Source organism: Botryllus schlosseri, chromosome 1, assembly GCF_051294905.1.
Source record: "Botryllus schlosseri isolate E-star chromosome 1, Bs_hap1, whole genome shotgun sequence".
Classification (NCBI taxonomy): domain Eukaryota; kingdom Metazoa; phylum Chordata; class Ascidiacea; order Stolidobranchia; family Styelidae; genus Botryllus; species Botryllus schlosseri.
In genome coordinates, this window is record NC_137236.1 from 21,819,769 (window position 1) to 21,842,441 (window position 22,673).

Below are 22,673 nucleotides of genomic sequence, written 5' to 3' on the forward strand. Positions count from 1 at the left end.
TCGTAAGAATGACTGCATTAGTCTATATATCTGTTGAACTTGATTGGTGGACAGCGTTGTTTATTGGATTCCATTTAATATGTTTCGTGGTATTCGACTATATTACGAATGTATTTGGCGACCATGAAATCGAATTGTCCCTACCAAGGCGAATTTTGGCGGCTGGGGTTTTCGTCTTTTTCGTAATTGACTTTAATGCTACACCGAATCAAATCGCTGCGTTATTCATATTGCACACCACGCAAAATGTGTTTGCGATATTATTGACAATTTTACTTTGGGCCGATAAACCCTTCTACTTGTTTTCGAATTTCCTCGTTTTAAACATGTCAGTCCACATAATCTCTCTGGTTTCATCAGCAATTTACTATGTCATCATGGAACGCAATCCTGATTATTCGCGTAGCCAGGATAAAAATTCGGGTGGCGGAGTTGGAATGTCATTAATCGCTGCCACTGATATATGATGTCACGGCTGCATCCTAACATCAGTAGGTCCACACCGAAAACTTAGGATGACACAAAATCGACTTTCGCCTCTCAGTATACATGTGTCTGTGGACATAGCCAATCAATTGTTTCGTTTAACCTAATAAATAAAGTATGAAAATAATATTCGTGGTAAAGCGTCAAAACTACGATTACAGCAAAATTTGGAAGTAGTCGATTACGATTGCGATTACATTGGAAAAATAATCACGAAATACCAACGATTTAATTTATTTTGTTTCTTAGAATTTATCTTTGAAGACATATTAGAAAACAGTAGGACGATAGCGATAAGATATGGTTAAGAAAGAACAATTATCATTTTTGTTGTGACATTATTCGTGTGTTACGCTACATACGAATTGCTCAACTTCATAGCTAACGGTTTGTCGCATCTAACGATTTTGATTGTAGCCAGGGTAGTAAGTCATGCACCCCAAACCCTCCAATTGAGCGCCAACAATCATTTCGTAAATCAACCTAATTATGGAATATACTTTTAAGGGATTCATTTTACTTGAAAATCTTCTTCGTCGTTCGCAATTTATTGTCGCCTAATATATTTGTTTTAATATGCATACCCCTTCCCTGACTGCACGAACTGTGCTACCAAAGAAAGACCCAGACAGGAACTTTCTATCTGAATATGTCCGTAGTCGCACTGAATGGGCGTATGTAATAGTACTGTCCTGCCAATCTCATCACCACAGTACAAATACCACCGGGGACACCCACAGACAATTGACAATTAATGTTCGCATGTCACGAAAGAAGTTTTTCTATTTAGTTCAGTCTGCTACGCTTGCGCGACTCCAATATCTTTTGACTAAATAGCAGCCGGGCGCTCACGTATTAATAACATGCAACGTAGCAATAATAACAACGGTTTGCGCCGAATATGCTAGAATTATTGATTATGTGCCCTAAATTTTTACAGTCACCTCCTCCCTAACTCTACCGTTAAATCTGACCACGTGGTATGAAAGAGGATAAAAAATGAAGAGAATGATATTCGAATACCAATATTATTGACGAAATTCAGTCATGAATCAGATGTTTGAATGATCACCTTATATATTGGGGTCCAAGACCAAAGTTTAGGGGAAGGGTTGACGAAGTGCTGCATCAGTCCTGGTTCTGGCTACAACCCAAGCTGGTTCTCATCAGTGGTTCTCAACTCCCGTTCCGTGGCGACTTTCCTGCCGGTCCGCCAGGTATTATATAATTTAATACTTGAATGTTTCTATGCTCGAATTCTAATTCTAAAGCTACCGAAAGTAGGCCTACGAAGAAAAAGCTGTTTCTTCTGATCGAAAGTGAGATACCTTCTCTACCTTGCCAAGCAATGCTTTCTCGCTTCATAAGGATGTTAAAGGTTCCGAAGATTGCTATTCCAAGTCCCAAAGCTTAGGCCTATGTCAGATCAATAAACTCGTGTTGATGGACTACTCTACGTTCTGAATCAACTTCGATGTCAAAATATTCATCATTTGGCCTGCTATCCCTAAGATCTTCATCTTGATGCAAATTATCGAGCGTGTAGGTGTTTCAGCTTACACTGGATATAAGCTGAATGGGGCATATTGGACCTAGAGCTGATAAATATCACGTTTATTTTTCTTGCCATGTCCTGCAGTTTGCATCAAATATGTGTGTGAAATATCCTCGGATGACTGCATCCTCTAACCTAGAATGGGTGAAAACATCGGCCTAGATCAGGGGTGGGCAATTATTTTTCTTCGCGGGCCAAATAAGGAGCAGAAATATGTTGGCGGGCCTAGTCAGAAATATTAGGACATCCAGAGTATTGATTGTATTTCTATATCGGAAGCAATGTATTACATGAAATCGTGCTGAGTGGATGTGTTCATATTGAGGAATGACAAAGTGACGGTTAATTATCCATAAAAATATCTATTTGCTGTCATATTTTGAAACAATGTCAAACATGATACATTTTGAACTTTTGAGATGCACGATGAACGAAATGTATTGTATGCCCTAATCGCGCGAAGCGCGGAATATTTTCATCATTCAGTCGGTCAATAAAATTGGTAATTGCAAATATATTGGCATATTTTTTAACCTCTCTCAGCCCACGTAGTGGCCTACTCAGTTTTACCGCTACAGCTGAGTGAGGTACTGTCTTGGAAATATTCGGGAGGGTCCGTTAGTATAATTACTTCGTTACATGTTGTTATTTCGTGACCTCCCGTCTGCTATGTGAAAAGACATTGAAATCGTCGAAGCGTACCAAACTAAAAGGCGACCCCGTTTCCCGATTGGTATTTCTTAATTGGCAAATATTGGCTATATGGACAATTGGACTTTGTGGTTTTCGGTCAACATAAGGGCAATCCTTTTCGACCAAGGTTTTCTCGCTGTCGAGCTTTATTCTCTTTACTTAATTAATTTGATCAGCAGCTGCAATTGCAGTGCCTTCTCGGAATCCCGTGTTGGCCTATCTTGGTGCGTCGGGGCGCGATCATGGCTAACGCCGAAATGCCCATTCTAAAAACCATTGAATGAAGTTGCATAATTTTTCAAAAAAATACCCTATAATTTATGTTCCCCATTAAATAATTTTGGGCGTCTGTCGAGCTCGCCACGCAATTGGGGGGGTGGAGGTGCGGTAGTTAGGCTACGTTCCTAAGGATAATATATGGCATTGTCTTGGTAGCTGGTTTCTGAGAAGTGTGCAGCTTGCAGAAATGGCCTTGTTGATTAGCGAAGGTTGCAGTTATTAACCATCTTTGAATTTCAACTTTCGGCTTTATTTTTTTTTGACATCCTTTATGGCTGGTGATATATTCATAGAAATCATGGGCATTGATTCACTTGTTTCATGAATTATGGATTCGAAAACACATCACGTAACAATTTGAAACACAGACCGTGGCATGTGTAATGTGACAATGGTAACAAAGAAGATTTGGTGACTTATTCTTGTGACTTTAATTCTAACGGCATAACTTGCTACATTGACTTTAGTTTTAACCTGGTTTAGGCACGTGAGGTACGTAAAGGCTGCGCAATCACGGTACGTTAATGAACAGGCTTGATAGTAAATGAATTTCCGGTCCAGTTTATACGTCGTATGGTTTTAGTCCACGCAGCAACACTAATCAATAGGTTTGATATTTTAAATTGCAAGCAGCCTTTCGCGGGTCGCACAGAATCGCTCGGCGGGCCGCATTTGGCACGCGGGCCTCACTTTGCCCAGGCCTGGCCTGGATCGATACCAGTAGGCCTACCTTTTTCCAACATAATTCAATCGAGCCCTTGACTATATAACTTATTATATGGTAAAAGTGTGGATTTTTATATAATATGGAAAAGTAATATATCGCTAAATTCGTAAAAATTTGCATATTTTAGGCGTATGTCATAGAGCAAAAAGTTGACGTGATAGAAGAAAACCAGTGTCATTTTTGGAATCAGCGTGCCAAAATTAGCTTAATTCAGGTGCTAAATCAAACTCAACAAATTTTCCTTACAAAATTGCTGCTCAGTGTTATTGGACTGGAAAATGTTTACGGGAGATCCTGTTGTGTGGACTGAAAAAGATTATTTTTCCATACTAGGGTCCCGTAAGTCCCACTTCATAATAATACTGCGGTGGTCTTGACTAAAAGGAAGGGTCGTTTTCCAGTGCGACTCCCGAATATCCAGCCCTTGAACATCCACATTACAGATTTCGTGTCATTTATGACGTTTTTGGGTTGTTCCTGTAAAGGTGAACAATTGGACGTCCTCGGAGGACATTTTCGATTTCACGAAAAAGAAGGACAATTCCTCCAAATATTTTCTGCAGACTTTGTCAGCAGTGCGCGCGCGCGCAGCTAAGGGAAACATTAATTGAGAGATAGGGAATCATTTATTATTTACCATCCTTAGAAATCAACATTACAGACTGGGCCTATAAATACAATAATAACATATATAAATAAACAGTAAAAACGGTAGGTCTATATATATATACGTGTTATCGTAGCCGGCCACCCATCCGTTAAAGTAGGCTACATCGAGTTACTACCTCTATGGGTGGATAGACGAATTGCGTAACTATCCCGCAATCCGGCTCGATAGTCCCTTCAGGTATTCTTATCCTGCCCGCAGACTGACGAAGATGCACATTGCACCGTTGCGCACCTCTGTTCTCACCGAGTCTCTGTCCGCATTACATCACTAACAAAGTACTGTGCGAACGAGACTTTGGAGAGGACATCAGCGTCTTTCGCCTACGATACTGTCACGAGAGGCGTGACGTATTTTTCGACTTCCATTCTCGACAGTATTCGCCGCATACGTAGGTCAATGAAGACAAGTATCTCATCTGGTCTGGTGACTCATCACGGACGCCTGAACTGATTCTGTTATCTCTTCTTGAATATATTAGGTTATTCCTCATTTTTTCGAGTATTATATTTATCAAGAATAGAAAATATTGCACTAATTCATACAGGTAAAACCATAACTGCAAAAATGTATGATGCAATATTTTCACCCTCAACATGATCACACAATATTATAAATATCAAGGTCGATGTGGTTCGCTATGACGGACAGGCGTGACCTCGTAATATTCAACACAATACAATATTCCTAGCGATATGGGATGGGCTGGTAATAATCAACAGCTATAGGCTGTTCATCATGTCCAATCGCAGTCGCAGTCATTAATTTCACGCCTTTGCCGACTGCCTTATAAACGAAGTGGTGAAGTATATCCCACAGCATATAAACTCATTGACTAAGGCATATCAAAGGGAATATTTGAAGGTATCTAGAGTCATGAGAGAAAATACAGGTTGGGACATCATCAAATCTTCAGGTAGGACGTAGAGCCTAGTCTAGTGCCTAGTCACAGCATTCTATTGCATCACTGTGCCATCCCAATGACGACAAATCGAAATTCAATGGGCGAGAAGATATCTACTCAAAATCATCACATATTCAACTTCGGCAGCACTCAGTTTCTCACTGTAAAGGCAAGGGTGGTCAAACTGATTTAAGCTGGTACTAGGTGTAAATAAAGGGAAGAGTGATGTTGAATATTTTTACTCAATTACAAGTAGAAGTTATTATATTCAAGGTGTGCCACCAAGATTTCAAGTAGTAGAATTGGACAGGTGCTACGAAGTTTATTTGTCCATGCCATGGGTTTTTGTGGTTGCGAGATGCATCTTAGGGACCAACGAAAAGTGACGAATGGCAATAAAGAGGTGGAACTTTCCAAATTATGATCTGTCACCCTCACATTAGTACTCATCACTAAATTTCCACGTCACCTTCACCCAAGAAAGTGACACGAACCTATCCAAATTCTACTCTCAATTTGGCGAAATCTAAAACGTAAAAAGTAACAAGTTCATATTAATAAACCTACCGAAAATATGTAGTCTAAAATCGTAACCGCTTAAGTAGTGGAAGTAAACAAACAAACCTTAATGCTATTCGATTTTATTGTTGATAGCAACTTTTTCAACCGATACGGCTCGAAAACGTAAAAAGTATTTTCTAAAAAACTGACCAGAAGTAGTGAAAGTAGACTAAAAACTTGACCATTAGAGCAAGCAGCACAAGCACCTACTCTGAAGAAGTAGAGTGCTCCATTAGTGAGCATATCTACTAGTACGTGATTTCACATACCTGCACTCTAAAATTGCACATGCACAATAATAAAAAACATTTCGCTAAAAATTAGTGCCATAAAACACGGGAAGCTGAACCATATCATCGGAAAACGTTACTTCCACGTTGAAAGTCAATTTGTTACGAAAAAGGTTTACTAAAACCGAATGAAGGTGTCCTTGATCACAAGGCGTCCTTTATCACTCAGCGTCGCTATTATCGTTAGAATCCAGTAGCGGTTCGTGTGACAGTTCCTTCCTTCGTTTCGGATTGTACAAGATGTAATGTTGCACCATGAAGAGAATGTCGAAAAGCACGCTGAAGAGTCCCAGTCCGAATTTGGTCGGGTCGCCGAAAACAAGATCCCACTCCTCTGTAACACAAGACAAATTACATGAAGACGGTGTGGATTGGAATGAGGGGTGCATTGGTCCAGTTGCTTAATTGTAGGGATGGGCAAAATCGAGTACCTAATTCATTTCTAGTCAAATATTGAGCCAGTATTGTAGTCAATAATTAGATTAGCACTCATGAGTAGGGCGCTTTTTTTACCTAAAAAAAGAAAGTTTTGACCTAGAAAATCAAAATTTTGACTTTTTTTTACCTAAACAAACTGAATTTTGACCAAATTTTGACCTGACATATGCAAATTTGGTGATTTCCCACATACTGTCAAAATTGTAACACTTATCTTCATTTCTGGTTGGAACTGACTGTCCTAACGAAGTTGCTTGGCCTGAAAAAACGTTTTTGGCTTAGATACAGGCAACTTATTACATGAAAAAACATTATTTGAACGAAATCTGGCCCTATGGAGAATTCCAGTGGTTACAATATGTATTATGGTAGAAATAATTAAAAAAAATTGTAGTACTACGAGAGATACTTTCCTACATTCTTGGGTAGAAACAGTGGCGTATCCAGGGGGGGGTTTAGGGGGTCGGAACCCCCCCCTTTTCAAAATCCTAAAAATTCATGTTAAATATAGCCTCTAATATTTGCTAATTTATTAGTTCAACATATTCATTTTTACGTATGAGAAGGCGAATATGGCGTCTTAATGTTATTTAAGGGGACTAAAACCCCTACAAAATATTGGAATTATGCGCCGAATTAGTCGAAAGGATAAAATAGGTCGTTATATTTCGCTAATTGCGTACGAATTCTGCGCTTGTTCAGCTACATTTCAGCTGTGGCAGATGCTGACGTTCACAACTTTCTTCCCTCGATTTCTCTCTCGCCTTGCTAAAACGAGAGACGCATTTTAGGAAAATCTAATCTAATTGGCCGACGCGATACCGCCGATACGTAATTGCAAAGACAAAGTTGTCGGCAATGAACATCGCCCGCGAATTCGCTACACCTGCTCGCCTTGAAATCCTAATTAAGAATTGCACGGCGTGTTGATTGATCAGCGAGACGCAGACACGGCGGCACCGGTACGACAATGCTATTCTCAAATCCACATTGTCTTCGCGATTATCGGCGAGAAATGCCCTACGATTGACATTCACATTTCAAAATACAAGCCTAGCAATCCACGTTCTCGATTGTTAGGTGGCTTGCTGTCGTCCAAATACAGGCCTATGTTGCCGCTGAACGGGAGAATTGAGTAGGCCTATTAGTAAAGTTAACGTAATGATATCGGCTGACAAGGTCCTCTGTCGCTCAAGTTATTATCCCAGTGTGTACTCTGTATTAATAGAGCGACTTGCGTGCCTGCAATTAAGGGCTAATTATCTTCGCGCGTACTACACGCTCAACCGTGCGGCTAGTAAAGCCATCGAAATGCACACATTCGTGTGCAGCTGTACACTCCACACCTCTCTGTGGCGATCGCGATCGCGATCGCCCTCGTGTCTGCTACCGCACTATTCCGCGCTTGTTCGTCCGCTGCGATACTACCGGCTGTGCGCATAATATAGTCAAAACCTAACAAAATCGTGCATCTCTGGTCGGAACTAGGCGCTTGGAGACCGGCGGCGTTAGTCGGCTCATGACTAAATGTGAGCATTTACGAATTTCGTTCAATCATAACGTAAAAACACGAAATTTCAGGCATTGTCTGTATCGAATTTGTACATCTCCCACTCACCGCAAATCTCTTTTAATTATTGAACTATAATATATCGTAAATATTCGCCTTGGCGTGTAGACGAGTGATCGTAATTATGACGTCATAATAGGTGATTTCACTCAAAACCCCCCCCCTTTTTCGCGCTCTGGATACGCGCCTGGGTAGAAAGTGTCTGTCCTTACTAAGAAGCTTGCCAAGGACGTTCAATCTCAGTTGTTGGCTGACAACACTGAAGTTGTGCGTACACTGCTGGTGACACACCGTGTTGCTTCATTCTGACAATGGTGTCTACATCACAATTTTTCATCATGCGCTTCTTAATATAACAAAGATGCAATGCCCATCAAGTCTTTCTTCAGTTAGGATATTGCGGTACGTTGACCATAAGACCATATCTACCTATTTGTTTTATTTGACCATTCATGATTCACAACGAGCAGACAATTAGCCGTTTACAACGGTAGGCCTATGCTAATGCAGCTTGCATCACTCTTATGAGTGACATTGCCAAAGAACCAGATGTGAAACAGTGGCTTTATATCGGTACGGTAACCTAATATATTGTCAAAGAATCTACCTATTTGCAATGTCATCAATGTGGTGATTTGACCTCTAAGATACACATTCCATTTGGAAATAGGCGCTTTCGATTTTAGTGCTAAAAGTAGACCTATAAGACCTCTACTAACTTGAGTACTATTCAATGATTCATTTTCAATTTCCACTTAAAGAAGCTTGACATGTCCTGAAAATTACCACTTCTACTGGTAATCAAGTCAATACTTACTGTGTTACTTTGACTTCTTTATGAGTAGAAACGTTAACTACTTTGACCATAGGGTCAAGTTTATGTATAGTTCAGAGTTGTGTTAACGTAAGGTTCAATGTTGGAGTTTGGGGTTAGGGTTAGCTTTGGGGTCATAAAATCAGATGCTCAAGCGTAGTTTTTGATAGTGTGTGCGTCAGGCTGCGCACATACACAACACAGAGTAGATGAATGGACCTAATTGTTGGCAACATCCCAAAACAAAAACACTAGTGACACTACCACAGATACAGTAACCACACAATTCGTCACATGAATCCGCCCTGTTCATATTGACTCATGAAATGTCAAGTGTTTAACATGGAGTGTCATAAGATCAACAACGTGACAAGGTAGCAAACATTAACCAAATCGTGTCACATGATATCATGCAGAGCCAGGCAGATTTTCGAAACCGGAAACAGCACTAATGAATGGGAACACAGCAACAAAACTGCAGAAATGCAATTGCCAATTCTTGTGTGAAAGTTCACCTATTCTTTGATAGGAACTATGTATTTACTCAGCTGCTAACCTGAAAACCCTATAATTGCACGAATGTAGCGTCCCATGAACACGATCACACTTTCATTCACTACCACCATGTCATAGGAGCATGAATGAAGAAGAAAATACAGCCAGCTCTACGCCATACTAGAGACAATTTCCTATTTTGGTACCATATAAGCCGTAGTTCATTGCACATTATAAGAAGGACATGGGCTGATAATGTGCTCATTGAAGTGACGTTTCCAATAATGAACAAACCTTGGAACTACCTATTCTGTTTGCTGCGAAAAGACTGACCCAGGATTCAAAGCTTTTACTTAGGGAAAATAGTATCTCAAAACTATAATTTTAACTGATAAATTCTTAGTGGATAGGACCGTACAATTAGATTACTCGAGATAATCACAGCACACTACTCGAGTCACTAGCTCAAACTGCAAGTCTTATTCAATGCACGCGTTTGAAGGTGCTGGAAACGTGACAAGCTATCGACAGCCCGACAACAAACCCACCACTCACCGTTATTGTAAGACTGCAGAATCATTTGCAGAATACTGAAAGATCCTCCCGTAAAATCCAGCAACACATTCCCGATGCTCCAGCCCACCGTGCTTTTCCTTCTGTAGTTCATCACAGCCTGGAGAAAGCATATATATAAATTTCAGTTCATCACAGGGTTGTAATGACTCGAGTCACGACTTGACCCAAGTCCGACTAGTGTCGGCGATTTTTGGTGACTCGACTTGACTCGAGTCAATTTTGCATTGAATCGACCTGTACTCGAGTCATTATGCATGTTTCGAACCAAGTGATATGACTCAAGACTGGGATGGCCAAGACGGGCATTTCATTGTTACTTCAAATTGAATAGTATATTCATATTGAAATGAACCCGAATATTTTCGGCTGACACTCGACAGGGGTAATCGTCAGCAACTAGTAGAGAATTGGAAAGAACATTGTATATCAACAATCGTGTACCACCTAAAAATAATGCAAAATAGTATATTGAATGTTCTCTCATTTGAAATTTCATGCTGGTGACGTCATATTTTGTGATCAGATTGTTGATATACAATGTTCTTTCCAATTCTCTACTAGTTGCTGACGATTACCCCTGACGAGTGTCAGCCGAAAATATTCGGGTTCATTTCAATATGAATATACTATTCAATTGTATATTTAAGTTCTGTACCTCCAAGAAGCTCTTCAAATGTAACTTCAATGAATAGTAAAGTTACCAGATTATTGGCATTTCGTCTGTCAGTCCTTGGAAAATAGGGCCGGAAACTGTTCAGACTGGGGCAGACCGGGGAAGATTACTGTATTATGAATGCGAGTCATACTTTTTCACTGCACAGTTGAATGAAGTGGATTGAACCGACAACTGAGCAGTGAACATAATGAATTGGACTAGGACTAGAATCAAAACACTGACTCATCCCATTACAATTTAGCAAATTTTCTGACATTTGTAATGCATACCCTCAGAATTGTCCAATAATGTTGTTCTTTTTTTAATTCAGAGTACATTAAAAAAAAAAAAATTGAAAAATTTCCAGCGGTTCAAAAGATATTACGATTCAAAATTCTCACGTCACTAGGTGGTGCTGCATGCAAAAATCTTGAAAATCCATATTTTTTGCTGTAATGATGGTGGAGAATCAATTAAAATGTCTAATTATACAATTTTGAGGCCAAGGATTTGAAATAAATCAACTTTTTCGCTCTAAACTCGAAGGAAGGCACTGCCGCACACCACAACTACAATTATGACCAACCACGCATTCCAAAGACAAATTTTTTTGTGATTTCATTGTGGAATAGAGATTAATTTGAAACTCCAATTTTTTATCAATCATACTGCTTCAACGTACATTTTGCAATCATTTTTTTGTGTAAACGAAATCCTACATGGATTTTCAAGTCCGCTCCCTCCAATTTTGTTTCGTCTGTAACTTTTTTCCTTCGAGTTTAGAGCGAAAAAATTGATTTTTTTCAATTCCTTGGCCTCAAAATTGTATAATTAGACATTTTAATTGATTTTCCATCATCATTACAGCAAAAAATATGGATTTTAAAGATTTTTGCATGCAGCGCCAGCTAGTGACATGAGAATTTTCAATCGCATTATCTTTTGAACCGCTGGAAATTTGTCAATTTAATTTTTTTTAATGTACCCTGAATTCAAAATAGAACAACATTTGTTAATATTGGACAATTCTGTGGGTAGGCTATGCATTACAGCCCTTGTTAAGTTATGATGGAATTAGCCCACTATGACTCGGACTCGACCCTCTACTCTCCGACTTGGACTTGACTCGATGGTGAATTGAAAATGACTCGACTTGACTCGAGTCAAAACTACAAAAGTGAGATTGACTTGCGACTTGGTTGCAGCCCTGGTTCATCACACGAGAAATAGCTAGCTACATAAAAGAGGCGGGCCAAGCAATCTTACCTGAGGCACGTATTTGATGAGCGTGATACCGAGCTTAACGTAGGACAGGATTTCGATGTACCGCAACCATGTTATCTTTTGTCCAACTGCCACGAACAGAAGTACGAACAAGGCAGCGCCAGTGACCGACAATAGTCCGATCGTGATTTTTGAGACTTTTTGCCCAGCCCTCTGCAAATAACTTTGAGATTTATGGTGGCATAAAGTGTGCATTAGGGGTGCCGGTATTCAAAAATGACTTTTTTTCTCAAATCGTACTGGTTACTTGATGAAATTGTTACGTTACCTAATTTAAGCCTACACACCAAATTTGGTTCAATTCCCACCAGTAGCCGCATTGCTACAGGAGAAAAAAGTTTCTATTTACTATATGGAATTAAATAACAAAAAATTTGAAAATTTTCTGTTCACCCCATGACAGTGTTAGGTTATCTATAGAAACGATGTTCACCAAATTTGATTCAATTCCAAACAGTGGAAGCGGAGATATTGCCATAGAAAAATTTGGATTTGAATAAAATATTATTTAAGGTGGGCACCACTATAATAAATAATTAAAGAAATGTTCACTGTAAATACTACGGTATTTTATTCATAATCCAAATTTTTCGACGGCAATAACTCTGCTTCCACTCGTAGAAATTGAGCCAAATTTGGTGAACATCGTTTCTATAGATAACCTAACACTGTCATGGGGTGAACACAGAATATTAACTAGAAACTTTCTTCTCCTGTAGCAATGCGGCTACTGGTTGGAATTGAACCAAATTTGGTGTGTTGTCTTAAATTAGGTAACCTAACAATTTTATCAAGTAGCCAGTACGATTTGAGAAAAAAGTCATTTTTGAATACCCCTAGTTTAGTCGACTGCTTTACATAGTACTTGAGATAGTGGTTTACAGTAAAGTGTAGTTAGTGTTGGGTGTTAGTACTCAATTACAAGCAGACTCAAAAGAGGCTTTGGAGGTATAGAACTTCAAAAGACACTTGAGTAATATCTTCATATGGAAATAAACCCAAATATTACATTACTCGTCAGGGCTAATCGTCAGAAAATAGTAGTGACTTTGGAAGTTGTATCACCACAGTTGTATCACCACCGTACCATTGACTACTCCTGACGAGTGTCAGCCAGAAGAGATTCTGCTTTTTTTTAAGACGAATTTATTACCCAAGCATATTTTATGTGCTTTGAAAAGACATTATCAAAATGACGGTGTCGAAAGTTCTCAAGATAGTAGTTTCACAAAGCCTAGAGGTCACATACTTTCAGCAGGATATCCGAGCAGGCTTTCACTCGTGAATACCACGAAAAGACAGCTCTAAACTGATTTCTGCTTGAAAAAATACAAATTGTGAAAAGGCAGTAGTTTTGCCTAAGAAATTGTTAAGCAGAAGTGGAAGTCAGATGTCATCCTCGGTCTCTGGGTGGGTTGTGGTACAAATACTGGAAAAGGTGCGGTAGGCTGCATTACATTTAAGTCAGACAGTGTTGTAAGGTCGCTATTATGTCTTACATGAGCAGCATGGTCACGAATACGCCATTCCACGCAATATTTATGGTGGTACATGTAGATTGCACCGTACACTATACAGTCATATTGGAAAGCTGGGAGAGTGGTGCAGCATTCTTTGCACCGATTAGGTTGTGAGACGTTTCAAATCACAGTCGTTTACAGAGTCCTAACAATGTGTTGCTAAGGTATTTACGACCCCATAGCGCCATCTAGCTGGGTCATCTTTTGTAGTTTATGCATTTTTTGAATTTTTGATAAAATACTGAACAAGGGTAGTTGTGCACGCAAGCTATATCTAATTACATATTTGGGAAAACGGTGATCTCATCCCTAAAAAAAATCACTGTGATAAGGGTTGAGCGAACTTTCACCTGTACTGTAACATTGAGCTTACAAGCATAGCCTGCTCCTAGGAATTCAAAGTATATTAGCAACTGACTCACTTCATAAACCAAAGCCTGTATGATGGTGACCAACGTCAGCGCAACTGCGTGCAGGGCAAAGACCACGTCATTGAGCCGCACTGGATTGACGCCGTCCGGATGTTTCTTGTAGTACTGAGTCTGAATGGGAATTTGAAAATGTAGTAACACTATAACTATCAACCAGTCCATAATAGCCTATTCAGGCTCCTAATTTATTCAGTCACTCATAGGCCATAGTTACATTTTCAGGCACCCGATTTATTCACTTGAATATGGGCCATAGTGATATGCGGTATCCATGGGTCATTTCTTTTATCGGTGAACCTCATGATATGTGGTGCAAGAATACGTGACTCAAATCGGACACCAGTTGCCGATCTTACCCAGTTCGAAAGGACATCAATCCTGCAAATCCAAGAACTTCTAATCAGTGTCCGATCTGCACTGATTAGAAGTTCAAACGACTATTCACTAATTTACTGAGACAGACAACGTCAAATCCAAAATTTTTTGCAAAGATTTCGAAGTCCGCTTACAACTCTAACTTTTTTTTCACAAACCCCAACAAAACATTTCTAAACAGCGATAGGTTTATATCTGGAGATAGACTATTGGCAATTGAAAAGAATTGGCAGAGTAGGATAATTAATCCCAGACGGCCATTCTGTTGTTGTGACTCCTGAAATTTCAGCAGTCATGAAGCGATCTCGTGATTTCCGTACTGCTAAAAAAGTGAAAATTAGGTTTTCAATCATTTTGCAATTTTAGAGGTTTGGCGGAACCCCTGAAAATGCTTCACGGACCCCCAGTTGAGAACCACTGGCATAGGTCAATTAGGGCTTGGTTAAATCGGGAAACTGAGTGATTTCATTCAGAATCGATTAATAGGCTTCAAGCCAAGTCGTGTATTCGAGTGTCGCTCATAATGACGTCATACAGTAACATGTTTGATGACATTGAAAGTTCAAGGATGTAGGCCTGCCTCTTATTCGAGCTAACGGAATTAATGGGGACGACAGCAATGATTCTAGTAATCGAAACTGATTCGAATATTCTAATGATTCTAGTGAGTCGCAAAAGTGGTACATGTTTGAACTATTCACATATCGTTGTGATATCATAATCTGCGATACTCCAATATTCAACCTCTAATACTCAATTCAGAACGGAATCACTCAGGTACTGGTAGCCTCCTTTATTTTGCGCAGCCCTGGAAACTAACAACTCCAATTACATCACACGAGAAATCATTTTGAAATTCTTGAACGCAACTATTTTATGGGATTAATCAGCCCACATAACCGCTGCGAGTTTTGGGTGCTGTGACAAGACCAATCACGACTCGCACAGCGAGGGTGAAAGTATAAAAACTATATTTCCATAGGATCAAATATCTCTCTGTGGTAAAGGGCGTATAATTCTGGTAGCCAAATCCACCAAATCGTCTCGCAAAGGTCTATTTGAATCATTGCAATTGATACTCGAATTATCACGCAGCCCTGATCAGAACCAGTATTTCCAAACTAAAAAGCTCACCTGAATGAGGGGAATCCAAAACAGCGACAAGTTGTAGATCGAGTACGCCACGAAACCGGCCAGATTCAGCGCCAAATAGTCGAAATTCAATCCCACGACACTGCGCAAGTCGACATACAATAAATCAATAACCGTCAACATAACAAATAGACGGAAAAGGTTGTCACACTAGCTGGATGATATGCTTTTACCCTAGAATGTTCCAGTTTTTGTGAACACAAACATCTTGTGAAGGTATTGCTGTGCCTGTGCTCATAGTCAATGTTCGGGTCTGTATAAGATATTTGCGACAGGATAAGAAGATAACAAGATTTGTATCATAGCGCAGTTTGCTTTTCAAGTAACTATATTTTTTCTTCTTCACGTAATTTTGACACGACAGGAAAATCGCTAGCGGTAAAATTCATCTGTATGCAATCGAGTAGAAATTTACGGCGTTTTATCTGCTTCTGCTCGAGCATCATTGAACATAAGCTTGACTAACACTGCTTGAATGCGCCTGAAAAATTAGCATACTAATGAGTCACTAGAGTTGGGTATTATTATTTGAGTGACGACGCCGTTCTCACAATTCAGTCCAATATCAAATGCAACGCTTCGAGTCCAGTATCGGCACTCTATTTTTATGTGTAACGAAAATAAAAGTGAAGTGCCCCGTATCACGGCAATTGAACAGATATTCGAAAATACAATTGAATAGTACATTCATGTTGAAATGAACCCGAATATTTTCGGCTGACACTCGTCAGGGGTAATCGTCAGCAACTAGTAAGAGAATTGGAAAGAACATTGTATATCAACAATCGTATCACAAAATATGCCTTCGCCAGAATGAAATTTCGAATGAGAGAGCGTTCAATGTGCTACTTTTAGGTAGTACACGAACATTCTTTTGTTGGCAGAGTTTGGGTTGGTGTATTTTGATAAAAGTCAACTACAAGGCTCACAAATTGAAGTGTGGACGGCCCCTCCCAACGACGCAAAATCTGTCTAATTCACTACTAGTTGCTGACGAATACCCCTGGCGAGTGTCAGCCGAAAAAATCCGCGTTCATTTCAATATGAATATACTCTTCAATTGTATATTGAAGTTCTGTACCTCCAAGAAGCTCTTTAAATATTCGAAAATGTTAACTATTCTTGTGTCGTCAGTCCTGTGTTAGTCAAGATCACGAACATATGTTTTTAAATTTAGAAAGTAGCCACCTCCGACCGGGGTTGTAACCAAGTCACAAGGTCCCGAGTCACAAGTCAATCTCACGTTCATTGTTTGAACTAGGGTCAAGTCGGGTCGGGTCATCTTCAATTCACGACCGAATCCAAGTTAATGAGTACAGGGTCGTGTTCGAGTCATGGTGTTGTGACTCGAGTCCGAGTCCAAGTCATTGTGTTCACCGGTAAGTTTTTAGCTCAATCCCGTTAAATCCATTTTCTCACATTTGGTCGAGTGATATAGAATGTCTCGCATTTATAATATAGTAGGCCTACCGTAATTTTCCAAGAGGTCGTAACAGTTTATGGCCCTATTTTCCAAGTTTCGGGACTGATAGTCAATGTGCCAACTTTACTATTCTTCGAAATTACCATGCAATGTCGGTCTCAGCCGTCTGAGCCTCGAGTTGAATGACTTGGTCCGAGCCATGCGCAATGACTCAAGTCAAGTCTTTTTCCGTATTTTGAGATAATGACTCGTCGAGTCACCAAAAACTCGCGACTAGAGTCGGGTCATGTATCGAGTCATTACAACCCTGGGTAAGGCAGTACCACAAATGTTTAGATTATTAAAATTACATTGATTCTGCATCAATTTTTATCAGTGATGTTGACCACTATGCCGAAGTGTACTGAACAAACCATTTGCGGACCAACAACGAACTCCACGCCAACCGGCAGTGATCCTCGGACCACCAGTTGGCAACCACTGGCCTAGATTACTTATTTTACATACATGGAAATCAGTACTTGTATTTCTACTGGAGTATAAAGTTACATTATCTGTCGCTGTCGGCTATTTGAGTACCAACAATGACCACTTCAGGTTAGTTCTACTTTTATAGGCCTACTGGAAGCTACGCTGACGACTTTGACCATGCCCGTGCGTTACTCGATAGTCCCAACTTGTCCACACTGGCTTGCATGCTTGACGCTGCTCTCGGTATCTCACCTTTTCCGACGAAAGTTCAAAATGACTTGAGGGTAGAACGAAACGGACCAGGCAGCGAAGTAAATCCAGCCGATAACGACGCTTACAATTGTAATCGTGTAGGAATGCACGACGTACACCTCAATTTTCGGTCTGGTATCATTGCTACCGATGTCCGGCCTGAAATAAAACACATCCCGTTGTAACATACGAAATAGTCGGTGTACGAATATAAGTGCCACTGTGATTGTGGCTACGTGGGAAGAACGTCAAAGCGTCTTCAGGAACGCATAAACCAACACGTCCCCAGACTTATCAGAACACATGCTTCCGGCTCGGTGAAAAGCTCACCCTTGACTCATCCGCTTAAGCTCAATGCTGACCTATCAAAGGCCATTAATTCTGCCATCGGCAAACATCTGTTGAATAATCTGATTAGTGGAAATAATTATCGAGACGACAGATTTTGCGTCGTTGGGAGAAGCTGTTCGCACTTCCATTTGTGTGCCTTGGAGTCGACTTTTATCAAAATACACGAACCAAAACTCTGTCAACAAAAGAAGTTCGTGTACCACCTAGAAATAGTACATTGAACGCTCTCTCATTCGAAATTTCATACTGGCGTCGTCATATTTTGTGATACAATTGTTGATATACAATGTTCTTTCCAATTCTCTACTAGTTACTGACGATTACCCCTGACGAGTGTCAGCCAAAATATCCGGGTTCATTTCAATATGAATATAATATTTAATTGAAATAGTCGCTGTATAATCACCACAATCTCAAAGTCAGGTGTTAGATCGCGCATGATAACATGCTCAAAGGGTGTAATTAAGTGCAAGGAGTTTATCACCCCATAAAAAAAATTAAAATTAATCAGTGATGGTCAGTAACAGAGTGTTTACATTTTTTGGAGCACTCTCTCTGCTATTGCCTACCTACTATCTAGGTCTACACACTTTTCTTGAATTAGATTTTGTAAAGAAAGTTATTTTCAGACGAGTTTTATGTTGCTTTCACAAGAAAAATTGCCACAGTAGCAGCGTGAAATAGACCCATACAACATTAAATGAATATAATTTTGAATATTGCACACTGCGACAGACTGAGACCACGAACCGCAGAGTCAAGCAAGACCGGAAACTGTCTGTGGGCCGCTCAAAATCCCGTTGCAGACCTGGTCGAATGCGGCCCGTGGGCCGGATGTTGCCCCCGCTAATATAAAAGTCTGCCATCTCTCTACCTAATCTACTTCGCCAAACTACTTCCTTGAGCCCCGTTCATCATTTGTTCCACTGGAAGCAGTTTTGACACATCAATGAAACAGCTACGGTAGGCCTAGCGCAAATTTACAGCATTACTGGTGCTTTTACTTGACTTTTTACTCAATTACCAGTACGAGTAGCAATATCGAAGATAATATATTTAAACTGCATTAACTGGAAGTCAAAAATCACAGGTCTAAAGATTACTCAACAGGTTTTGTAAATTACATTTGGTTCACATGGCACATACTTTTATAGTGTCTAATCAACTACTAATTTTGAAATTGAAAGATGTATCTTCGTAACAAAGAGAAAATCATCAATGACACTGCAGATAGATGCGATTCTTGATAATATATTCACGTACCACGATATAGGGGTTATTTAACAAGGTTTTGATGACGCAAACTTGTCCCAAAACTGCTTTTTACAGCGTGGAAAACTTACGTGATATTACAAGCTGCCGAGCTGTCGTTGACCTTGAGGATGATCTGACCGACTAACAATCCTTTGACTGGAACATTTGACGATGATGTGTTGAACAATATCATTACCTAAAAGACAAACACAGTAAAAAGCTGGCGTAGGCCTATGCAAGAAGCAGGAGATTGCAGTTGATCAATTCAACAATGTTTCTTCGATATGTTGGGGATGCAAACTACCTGCAGCTATGTGGGATTGTGCGTACACGGCTAGGTTGGTATTACTATATGGAGTGCATCATTTTTCGCTGATGCTTAGAACTGTACTGCGGTGCTCAGATTGTAAAGCGCGGCGGGCGCTACTAAATTAAAATCGAAAAATGAAATCGTATTAATTGCGACAAGTGCGAAGAAAATTTCAAATTTTTGAGTCAACTCGTAATTTAAATTGCATGCCTACGGCCGCAGAAATTTTCTTCAATGGCCGCAGATTGGCCACTCCTGCCCTAGAGTATTGGCCCACTGAAGTTCGTCAATGAAAAATGTAGCTTTACCTTTCCTTAGAAAAACCCCTTCTAGTCCTAATATACTTTGCCCAGTAGACCTATTTCCAGTTTGGCAATCAAACTTACATTCTCCATCATACAGTAAATAAAAGAATATAGGCCTACACAATACACTAGGATATTATCATTTTGGGCATAATGTCAACGAATACCAGTGTCTATACAAAACACTGGTTGCTGTTGGTAAATATAATGCGGTTTGCTTTTTCAGAACCGCAGTACCGTATGCAGTTGCATAATTCATATGTTTGTAGAAAAGAAAGATATATACACCTTATTCGGAAAGTCGATAGGATCACTGCCGTTTGTCGAATGCAAGTGAACAGATTCCAGGTACAAGGTAACGTTGCATGGAACTGTTTCGTCTGAAGAAAATTTGACGGACTTGCTTTGTCCAGGCTCCATCTTGACGGAGGTGTCCCAAGAAATGTGAACTGCAAATTTACTGATGCATTAAATAAGGCACTGTGAAGCACAATTTATGGCGTACCGGTGCATCTATTTTGTAAATGCCGCCTATGTAGCTCAAGTGGGTTTGGCTATACTTGCACTACTAAATATTTCTACCACTTATTCCACTTCTGCATAAAATATCACTTACTCTAGTCTTAACACAACCATAGGTCCATAGCCATTTACCCTCAGTTGCTGAAATACTTTATCAATCGTTTTAAAACATCAAGTTTGTGAACTAACATTGTCAGAATAGTAACCATGATCACAACAGATGGCGTCACTTTATTATTATAAATAACGGGCCAGCAAGGCGATGATTATTCAAGACAGTTTCCCAAGGCTTACACCCTTATGATATTGAGACACACGTTCTTAAACTCTGACCCACCTAAAGTTTAAAACAGAATTTATGCTCAAGTTACATGAACGCCTTCGTACTCAACGAAGATATGACCGTACTCACCATTCTGTAGTGCCTCACTCAATTCCAAATTCAGGAGAAACGATAGGAGAAGCAAACAAATCTCCGTTGGTAGTGGAACTTTCATATTGAACATCACAGCCAGGTGAGCCAGCAGTTGCATGGACGCTGCTTGGAAGTTGAAACGATGACCTCCAGAGCGGTATTACGAATCCCAAGGGTGAGGAGTCGCTTTAGTCGTAATGACTAATATCTAGTGCCTTTTATCTGAATGACATTGCTTTTCCTGCTACGTAAATTACGAAAGACAGGCTCCACTACGGACATACCAACAAGTCACGAGATCACCTGAACTTCACTCACTACGAATGATTTCTCGTTTGTAAACAAAGAGTCGCAAGCAATAATTTACGCGTGAGTGATCGGAAAGCTTCGCGACCTTGGTTTAGATTTCTGAAGGGATTGGACTTGATTTGCATTTTTATAACATCTTGAATCCAACCAAAAGACTTTGCCCACACATTTTGAAATGGCCTTGTCAGTGATCAAGATTGGCCGTGACTGCTATAGTTCAATGATTAGAGTCCAGTGGGTGTGGGCCGCAAGGCGCATTTCTTTTCAGATTTTTAGAAAAGTGCAGTGCGCAAAAATTCGTGAAATGAGTTTTTTTTTCATTTTTATGAGGCTGTCGCACCGCGACACTCACTGCTTAAGCACCAGTCGATATTGTGATGTGCTTTTTGATGCTGCACGAACGTGATATCGAGATAAAATAGGCCACACTTTTACGTCAGTAAAACGCTATGCTCCCTAACATGAGCGACGGACATAGGTACCAAACTCGAGGTAATATTTTATTTAAAAAATATAATGCAACAATAAATATCACGGTAATCTATTTCATTTTATTTTAAACTATGAGCTGTGCTTGATACCTGACTAGCCTACTTTTTTCGGTGAGTGTAAGGAACCGATATTTGAGCTAGCGAGACAAGTTACTTGCTGAAATACTCTCTCCTTGTAAAGCTTGAACTCGCGGAGTAGCTGTTTTCAGCTGTTTTCTTAGCAGATCGATCTTGGCATTTTCTGGGCCTTTGGCCACCAAGGCAATGTAACCATTCATATAAACTTATTTTCCCTCGATGGAATTCTCTTTTCATCGCCAAAACCTGTTCAACTAGTGAAGAATAATGATGTCGGGTTCACGAGAATACCTCATTTCCAAACAACAGCAATATTTTGTAACTGAAATCGATTTCAGCATTGCAAAATGCTTTTCGCCTTCTTCCAAAATTTGAAATCAGATCGCACGTAGGAAAATATGACCGCTGTGACGCTCTGGCTCTCTCTCATATCTGTACATCACGTGATTTATGTCTTTCTTCTCGTACCACGTGACTTACCATTTATCAGCACGTATATCTCCATAATGTCCTAATGGTGTCGACACAGGCAAATTTCACGCCTCAGTGAAATTGTATCACGTCACAATTTCCATTTGGCTAAAGGCAATTGGACGGTGATTTTTAACCGGCTTGCCGAGCATGAAATTTGGTAAACGGGTATCAATCGAAAGCTGACTCTGCACTGATTACGACAATATAAATTTTATTCTGCTCGTGGACCTGGAACTCCCACAATCAGCCTCGAATTTTTCATTGTTATGGAGATTGGCATAGTGACGCAACAATGCTGTCTGGCGTGTCTTTCATTATTTAAAGATCCAACTAGAATAACTCATAACTCACAGACACTAATTGACCTCATATTCACCAACAATCAGGTCGAGCACCAATCCGGAATATTAAGAAGCGATATATCTGATCACTTACCAACTTTCTGTAAAATCATGAATGCTTCAGTAGGAGTGAAACACAAAATAGCCTACACTCGTAACTATAGAAATCTCTCGGAGGACAACTTCTCGAATGAACTTTTTGATG

At 39.9% G+C, this 22,673-nt stretch overlaps 1 protein-coding gene across 1 annotated transcript; it reads right to left on the minus strand.

Annotated features, from left to right (window-relative positions):
• Positions 1–5,936: 5,936 nt before the first annotated feature.
• Positions 5,937–21,107, minus strand: LOC145434170 (cystinosin-like). The gene is made up of 9 exons (XM_080311488.1): positions 20,773–21,107; positions 20,127–20,287; positions 19,313–19,419; positions 17,619–17,777; positions 15,455–15,554; positions 13,937–14,056; positions 11,977–12,147; positions 10,035–10,152; positions 5,937–6,496 (listed from the first exon to the last, which is right to left on the minus strand). Exons 1-9 carry the CDS (start codon positions 20,891–20,893, stop codon positions 6,324–6,326), a joined length of 1,230 nt encoding a protein of 409 aa, XP_080167614.1. The 5' UTR covers positions 20,894–21,107; the 3' UTR covers positions 5,937–6,323.
• Positions 21,108–22,673: the final 1,566 nt, after the last annotated feature.

What these genes read in the sequence shown, in the direction of transcription:
- LOC145434170 (XM_080311488.1), bottom strand. Translation starts at nt 20,893, where the DNA reads ATGCAACTGCTGGCTCACCTGGCTGTGATGTTCAATATGAAAGTTCCA. An exon ending in CTATCGACTTTCCGAATAAG is followed by an intron (nt 19,420 to 20,126) that starts GTGTATATATCT and finishes TTTGTCTTTTAG; the next exon opens with GTAATGATATTGTTCAACAC. An exon ending in TCTGCAGTCTTACAATAACG is followed by an intron (nt 6,497 to 10,034) that starts GTGAGTGGTGGG and finishes CTTGTGTTACAG; the next exon opens with AGGAGTGGGATCTTGTTTTC.